The sequence below is a fragment of the Nelumbo lutea genome, chromosome 3 (genome assembly GCF_056320005.1).
Source record: "Nelumbo lutea isolate HS-2025 chromosome 3, American lotus-T2T, whole genome shotgun sequence".
NCBI classification, from domain to species: Eukaryota; Viridiplantae; Streptophyta; class Magnoliopsida; order Proteales; family Nelumbonaceae; genus Nelumbo; species Nelumbo lutea.
Genome location: NC_142686.1, coordinates 7,843,678 through 7,852,318, shown reverse-complemented (window position 1 = coordinate 7,852,318; position 8,641 = coordinate 7,843,678). Strand labels below are relative to the sequence as shown.

Sequence of the window (8,641 nt, the reverse complement as noted above, 5' to 3'; positions counted from 1 at the left end):
AATATGAATATGGGCTTCAGCCTTCAGGCGTTACCAATACCATACTGCGCCATTTTTCATGGGTTTAGTTAATACCAGTTAACCAACCAGTTGAGGAGTGAGAGAGTGAAGGCAAGGCAGTTGGGCCTGGCAGAAGCTGCCACATCTCAACTGAACTATGATAACGTGTTTCAACGATTTATTTGATAACTATGATCCTTTACCCCCGTGGTCAATTTGGTCATTTTGACTTGCCAAATCAATGAATCATGGACTGACTGAAGGGCCCAAATCTCAACATGTAAATTTACCTTGCCAGAATTTGAGCGGTCAGGATCTAAGAACTCGTGGGCCACCCCAATAACACTTCCTCTTCGAACTTCTAAGTATTATTATTATGCCTAATCCTTCCGTGTGGAGATGGTAATTTGGTAGACGCATGCTTTCTCCTAGACGGAAGAGAAGAAACTCAAGAAAGCTCTCTATAAATAAGGGATAGAGGGTGCTTGGGAGAGGCTTGAAGGCGCAGCTCGAGCATCTCTCTCTCTCTAGTCTCTTCTTCGCCTTCTCTCCCAATTTCTTGACTCGCAAGCTTAAAATCTTTACAAGTATGGTCGGAACTTCTCTGCAATCCAACGACGTCGCCGCCAAAACAGCCAACATCAACAACACCGTCAAGTTTCTCTGTAGCTATGGTGGCAAGATTCTTCCCCGCTATCCTGACGGAAAGCTCCGTTACGTTGGTGGAGATACCAGGGTCCTCGCCGTTGATCGCTCCACCCCGTTTGCAGGTTCGTTCAGTTATCCTGTTCACTTATTCTTTTTAAAAACAAAGAAAAAAAAATCTTCTCTGTTAGTGGATCTACTTCATGTCAAAAGAAAGTGGAGAAATTTCGATTGATTTATTTTCCGTTCAATTCAAAAACAGTTTCGGAGGATTTAGAGTGAGATGTTTGGATATTTTGTATACAGAACTTTTGGTGAAGCTTGGAGAGTTGTGTGGATCCTCGGTGAGTCTCAGATGTCAGTTGCCGACTGAAGATCTAGACGCCTTGGTTTCGATTACCTCGGATGAGGATCTCGCCAATCTCATTGAGGAATACGATAGAGCAAACATGAGTCGAGACAGGGAGACGTCGTCGGCTCCTCCTCAGCTAAAGATCAGGGCGTTCTTATCCCCGCCCAAATCCATCAAAAAAATATCACCACCTCCTTCGGCGAGTTCCTCCACCACCTCCAGTGTCGATGCTGCGGCAGCATCGAAATCGTTCCACCCGTACTCTGGAACTCGTTCGGTTATTCCAGGCATGGCGACCGATCGATGCTTCAATCACATCTCCACACCGGTAGGGTATCCCATCTGCTTCGAGAAATCCACCGGAAAATACCGTTATTATGGCTATCATGCTCAAGGGAACCCTAGGCATATCTACCTTGTACACAATGGAAATCACTGGCAATAACACCTAAAAGAAAAAAAAAAAACAAGATTAAAAAAACATAAAAAGGAAACAGAAGTTATTTGAAGGATACGAAGAAGAAGAAACCGAAGAAGTTATTTGATGTAATCGGACTGTAGTTCGTTAAAAAAAAGCGCCTCCGATGCGAGGCCAATAATGCATTTTCAGTCCCAATTTTGATCGGGAGTTTTCTTCTTTCATTCAAAGTTTCCCTTGATACTATGATTTTGCATTGGCGTATAAATCCATTGCCGTTTGCGTTCCGTCAAACTTCGTCGTTTATTCCAAATGAAATAAACTGTAAAGGCAGGTGTCCATTTGGCGTCGATGTCCTGTATGCCACGTACATCATTATTTCTTTGTCATTCCACTCGTAGTCCGTCCATCTTCTTGTTCTTTCTTTCGGTAGCCATCCCTACACCGTTACTTCTTTCTGTGTCACTCTCTCAGAGTCTGTCCATTCTCCCTTGGTTCTTTTTTTTGGGTAGCCATATCCGAGAAGCTCTGTTCGATGTGAATTTTAAGTTTATTTTATTTTATGTTTTTCCGTAGCGTGCATGTCTTTGCTTGGTAATTAGTCTGATATCTGACCAGCTTTTGTTTTTTGTTGGATTTTGCAGACATGTGAAAATGAGCCAGTAGGGGCTGCCCTCTGCCTTAAGCTATAGAGAGAATGAAAGAAAGAAAGAGGATTTAATGGATCGTGATGATGAAGGTGATGTCGTCCTCGATCTCTCTTTTTCCCCAACCCAAGGTTAAACTTAAAGAGAGAGAGGAGAGAGAGGTTTTGAATTTTGAGAGAAAGAGTAGGAAAAAAATCGGTGATACTTTTCCTTTATTCAAGGCGAGAACTTCGGATGATGCAGATCCGGTCCGCTCACTCTCTTGTGTCTTGTGCTGAGACCTGAGGGGGGACCGACTGGCATGGGATTTTATTTGTCAAGGTGAAGGTTAAAAAGAGTCTGATACCGGAAAAACTTATAACCAATGAACCGGAACCGGTATCAGTCATTAGTCATTAGGCGAAAGACGGTAGACTTATCAGTCATTAGGCGACACGAGAGAGAGAAAAGCGCGCGGGGGAAAGAGAGCAAAAAAGACGTAAAACTCATTAGTCATTATAAACGATGTCTCGCTGGCCAGTGGCCACCCAGAGTCCAAAGGCCTATTTGGAAGCCACTTGGTGTTTGGGAGAAATTTGATCTGAAAAACAATTATGTGAAACAAGTGCTGTGCATCGATAGATCGGAAATAATAATTTCTCTATTTCTCTCTCCCTTTATACTTCTCTGAGGCCTGAGCTCGAAAGCTGTTAAGTGGACCTGTGTTTTGCCTACTTGCATTGAATAGAAAAATACATTAGTTCGATAACGAGTGGGGAAGACCGAAGAAGAATAAAATATGCCTCTGCGATATGGCAACGATACCAGCTCTCTATCTCACGAACCAGCAGAGAAAATAAGACGAAGAACGCTTTATCCTGTTTCTCTCGGGGCTTTCACGAAAGGTGCTACTAGTTTGCGCGGACGGCTAAACATCTGTTGATTAAACAGTTCTCAGTAGAATCAATAATGATTATTTTCATCACTGATTATTTTCTTTTAAAAAAACTTTAATAAATTTGACAATAACATGATTCCACAATGGAAGGGGGATGGACAATTTTTTGTATGCGGCTTCAATTTTTTTTTGGTAAATTTCTTAAATTACCCTTATTGACTAATTTTATTCTTATTATTTATATATTATTTTAAAATATCCCTAAGTTCACTAACAATTGACATTATCTTAAAGTAATAATGGAAAAAAAAGTATATCAAATTTGCCTTTCACCATTCCTTAAATTTTTAAAATAAAACCCAAACTCATAAAAAATTTGAAAAACTGTAATCACTTTCTCCTTTCCTCCTCTATGTAACATCAGGTAATCTGCCTAGATCCCCGGCTGGCCATCTCTCCACCGTTTGTCATCGAGAATTCTGTCCTTTCTAGTCGAGGTCGCGAACTTGTGTATTGTCTTCATTCATCATTATGGTTGTTGCCACTTTGACAATTATAATTTAATTAAATCAAAGTATCACCAAAGCCCTATTTCATTCTATCATTATGGCTGTTCATTCTTCTTATGATGTATCGGCCTGTATTTAGAATCTTAGTGTATGGGTATTTTTAAAGATTTTAAAAAATATATCAATCAAGTGACGCTATATGTGAACGATTTATAATAGGAAATTAATGGTAGGAGAGATTTTAGACAATTGTCAGAAATAATAAAGGTATCATAAAACAATATGTAAACAATAAGAGTAGAATTAATTAATTAACTAAATCATAAGGGTAATTTAAGAAAAAATTCCTTTATTTTTATATTTTTTTATAACAGAAGAAAGTAACATAAACGAGTCAACAAATTAATTCAGGAAGAAATCATTATTTTATAGTATTAAAAAAAATGGATTTGGCTCAGAGTTTTGATTCGAATAGAAGATTCAATAGATTCTTATATTTTACAAATTACGATCACCGGTGGCTTTTGAGCCCTTGTCCTTTAATTTTATTTTTCCTTATTTTTCTTAAACAAAGAAAAGATTAAGCATTAGCATGGGAATTGGGAAAGGTAAAGGAGGAACATATGGCGCCTCTGCCCCCATCATCCATCATCATTGTTGACGGATTCCCCGGAGATTGGAACCCGCGCAGACCGCGCAGTTCATCGTATTTGAACCGTGTTTAGGATCTCATTTCCACAGGACAGGGGAACTCCAGGACAAGAGCAACGTGAACATGATAATGCACCCGCGCTGTCCTGCTAGGAATCTAGAGTGGGGTAAGCTGACGGCAATTATTCCTATCAACTTACCACATAGTGGAGTCCTACATACACTATATGGGGCCATGGGGAAATGAAATCGACTCTGATCTCGACAGATTTTACTTAAAATTGATTACGTCCGAATTCAGAAAATGCGTTGGTGGCACTGGCACATTATGAATTATCCGATGAGTGACATAGGTCGGAATGTCCTACTATGAAAAGATTCCCCAACTACTGTTAATAATACTCACATACAATGATTCATTTGTATGGAGCAGAAAAAGTGAAGGCCTCTCACCTCTGGTAGGACCGTAGGATTGCCGAGTGGGAACTCTTAGGTCTACACTTGTATTTAATCTTTCAACAAGTTTAAGGATCCAGTGGAGCTCTTCACAGTGAGATAAAACACTTCCCCCTCTAGTATCTAGTATTGTACATTTTAATTTGGACCCTCATTCCCCGGAGAAGTCACCCTACAAGGATACTTGCAACTACAGGGGCTTTCTGTACCAGATTTTCCAAGGTCACAGTGAACCAGGATATTTGCAACTGACTATAAATTGGAATGTTGAAAAACTAAACCAATTCAGAGCCCTTGTCAAGACATTTGATTCCTAAGTGTTATTAATCAATTATAATTTGCCAATTCCTTAGTTCATATGTTGGCCATAGAATCTTTATTATAGTCATGGTTTTTAAAATTGGACCAGACTGGATAGTCAGACAGGAAAAATTGGGAATCAGTTAGGTGATCGTTCCGTTTTACCCCAGAACCATTATTTTTCCAAAAATCATTGATTTGGTCAGTAAACTGTTGACCCAAGCGGTCAAACCGTTTAAACCATTCAAGTGTTTGGTCATTTTTTATTTTTTTATTTTTTATCAGAACGGACCATCATCCTATTTAATTTGAACGATCGGACCGTTCAACCCAGAAACTAGACCCCTGACTGAGTTGTTGTCCAATTCAATTTTAAAAACCTTGATTAGAGTTACAACTAATTAAGCATTTCTTTCTGTAATTTGTCAACAAAGTGTTGCATAGATATTTTCTATCATCTTATACTTCATGTGGAAAGAAAGGAATAAACAGATTTTTGAAAATGTCATGCAATATCCTACACAAGTGGTAAGCTCAGCGTTAAGTTATCATGTGGAGATCCCAATAAACCAGCCTAGGCAGCAACAACGGGATCAGCCAAGGCAAATTCTCCTTCCCACTCTATATACTAATGGTTCTTTTGATACAGCTATAGGCAATGCAAGACGAGGGTTCGTCCTCCAACACTCCCATGAACATTTTATCATCACTGAAGGCAAACCTTCTTGGGCCCTTAATAACTATGATGCCAAAATACGAGCCCTTCTAGGAGGACTACGGACGGCACTTTCCAATGGCATCTCTCATCTTTTGGTATATACAAATAATGCAACTTTACTAGAGCTAGCAAACACTGATCGAGTATCTTTCTAGTTTGAGCAGTTGCATAGAAGACATCTGCAACGTTTAATATACTCTTTTGTATTTATAAAGTTTGTACATATTTTGAGGCAGCTCAACCAAACAGCTCATCTTTTTGCTTACTTAGCTTGTAAAGCATGGTTTTCAAAACCGGACTGGACTAGAAAAACCGGTAACCACTCAACCACCCGGGTTCGATTTTACTAAAAATCAGAATTTGTTAAAAACGTTGAAAAAGTCAGAAAACCATTGACCCAAGCGGTCAAACCGCTAAACCGTTTGACCCGAGCAGCGGTTCGCGGATTAATATTTTTATTTTTAATGTTTTAAATAAAAAAAACAAAAATAAAGTACCTAGTATATCCCAACCAATTTGAATCCCTTATTCGGTTTTCCCTTTAGCTTTAGGGTTATTTCCCGAGTTCCCCCTCACTCCTCAGTCCTCTCAACCCTCAGACCCTACCACCTGCGGCGGCCATCACCTCCGGCATCCGACGGTGACCGGCGAGCTTGCAGTAGTGAAAAGAGTCACCTTCACCCCAACACTTGCATCGACGTCCAGCAGCGAAAAGATTCACCAGACACCAGCACTTGCAGCGGCGAACGGCGAGAATGCAGCGGCAGACGGTGAGCTTGCAGCGGCACTTGGCACTTGACATTGGGCATTGGCGAGTAAGCCCACTATCAAACTTCTTGGAGCAGCACTTGTAGGCTTACAGCGGCAACTTGCCTGTAACCAAGCTCGACTGCTCGAGCCCACCGACGACGAATCCCTGAAGGTATTTTTTTGTGATTTAATTGATTTTTTGAATTTTTTCGTTCATTTGGTTCATCAACCCCTATTTGTTCTTCATTTGGTTCATCATTTTGCTTTGGTCCTGCTAGGCAGAGGATTTTAGTGAATATTTTATAATTAGGAGCAACATACGATAAGTTGATAGATTACAAGCAGAATATGTTTGAATAAAAATGATGCATTTTTGACTTGGTGACTCCATAGACGCTTAATTTCGAACATCTTTTTTGCATATATGTAAATTGTAGGGAAGTCTTATCTACCCATCTCTATATGTTCATGCTGAAAGATAAGAGTTCATTCGATTCTATAACCATTACTGACTGAGCATTTTAGAATGGAAAGAATGGAATTTTTCAAACCGCCCAACCATGCCAGACCTATCTCTTTGGTTTCTAATTGGAAATTCAGAACTACAGATCTTTTGGAACTATAGATCTGTACAAAACTATAGATTATTAGACTATCCCAAAGCGAGATGGGGCCAAGCTGCCTTGCGTCAGGGCCTTCGGTTTTTGGTTATTAGACTACAGATCTTTTAGCACAAATGCTTCAGGTAGGCCAAAGGGTCTAAGTACTATAGTTGGTTATTAGACTACAGATCTTTTAGCACAAATGCTTCAGGTAGGCCAAAGGGTCTAAGTACTATTGTTGGAATTTTTTCTATATTTTTTGGAAAATTTTCTGTATTTTTTGGAAAAGTTTTTGTATTTTATTATTTTTATATTTAGATATTTTATTTTTTCATATGTTGTTTTTTTTTCTTTATTTTTCTGTGTATTTTTTATATTTTATTTAAATTTCTTTAGTATTTTTATTATATATATAAATATTTTTTATTTTCTTATTTATTTATAACGTCACGGGTCAAATCGTTCAACCCAGACGGTTGAACTGCCGAACCAGAAAATGGTGCCCTGACCAGTTCGGTTTTAAAAACCATGCTGTAAAGGCCAGTTTACTTTGCACTTTAACTCCAAACATTCTAAACATGTAACCTTTAATACTTAATATATTTTTGCGTCTCTTTTGCCAAAAAAAAAGAAAGATATTTTTCTTTTTTGGCTTTCTTTCTGTAATTTGTCAACAAAGTGTTGCATAGATATTTTTCTCGATTTCTTCTTAAGGAAGGCGGTCTCTATGGTCCCAACTCCCAATAAAATAACCATTACCAATGTTGATCCCACCTATTTGGGGGGCTGGGGGGTCTTGAGAGGGTAGACTAGGTAGGGACCTAAATTCACAATGAAAGTGAAAATTTCTAGAGGCATTAATTGATCTCATAGATCATTCATGAAAAGGCCTGCCCCATGCAATGCAAATGCAATCCTATGCACACCTCATCAAAATTGTGTTGGAATGCCACTGTCACGGTTTGATACAGGCTTAGCCTTGTCTATGTTTGGTGGACTTACGTTAAGGGACACCATCATCATTTTTGCCTGTAAGATTATTAAAAAATCTCATGTCAACTTCAGACAGACCACTAAAAGCTTAACGTACACTTTGAGGAATGGTGGTTGACCTCCTTGGGTGCCTAACCTTTGACACTCCTAGACCAACATCCCTTGTGGGGTGGCCTTGGTTAATGGCTAGCATGGCTATCAGGGTTCCTCATGGGTGCACACATGCTCATGGGGACAGTGCATGGACCGGCACTGCGCCACCGACACTCAAGGGAGGCTTGGCATGCAAGCCTGGCCTAAGCATGACCCTTCACCATGCCAGTCCCTTACCAAAGCTGAATGAACTATCCCATTGCCCCTAACGCACGGGTGTGTTCCGGCCCAGCGATTGCCTATCATCAGCGGTACATCGGGTGCCTACATCATCGGCATACAGGAGACCCTTCACATCAGCACCAAGTCACCTCACATCATGGCCTTCCCCCTTTAGCACGTAAGAGGCGCCTCCCATAGACCGGTAAGATCCAGCCGAGAGCCCCGGCCATGCGACTTGAGGTCATGATCCAGTGCTACTGACCTTGGTGGAGCCATCTCATCGAGCAACTCCTAGCCCTAAGCATACAAAAGGCTTGTCCTGCTTGCCTTGGCTTGGACACCGCACGGGTTTCTTCCGCTACAAAACTACCCCCATGACAAGAGCTTACAGATTTCTTGCAGAAGCCT

At 40.2% G+C, this 8,641-nt stretch overlaps 1 protein-coding gene across 2 annotated transcripts; it reads left to right on the top strand.

The window, feature by feature from the left end:
• Nucleotides 1-391: 391 nt before the first annotated feature.
• LOC148862702 (RAF-like serine/threonine-protein kinase PRAF) lies at nucleotides 392-2,721 on the top strand. 2 transcript variants are annotated; one of them, XM_088977835.1, is made up of 3 exons: nucleotides 392-770; nucleotides 952-1,325; nucleotides 2,060-2,721. In XM_088977835.1, the coding sequence occupies exons 1-3, from the start codon at nucleotides 590-592 to the stop codon at nucleotides 2,105-2,107; spliced, it is 603 nt and encodes a 200-aa protein (XP_088833961.1). In that variant the 5' UTR covers nucleotides 392-589; the 3' UTR covers nucleotides 2,108-2,721. The 2 variants fall into 2 exon arrangements, with proteins under 2 accessions (XP_088833961.1, XP_088833960.1); XM_088977834.1 differs by lacking the exon at nucleotides 2,060-2,721 and having other exon boundaries at nucleotides 464-770; nucleotides 952-1,639.
• The last annotated feature ends 5,920 nt before the right edge of the window (nucleotides 2,722-8,641 follow it).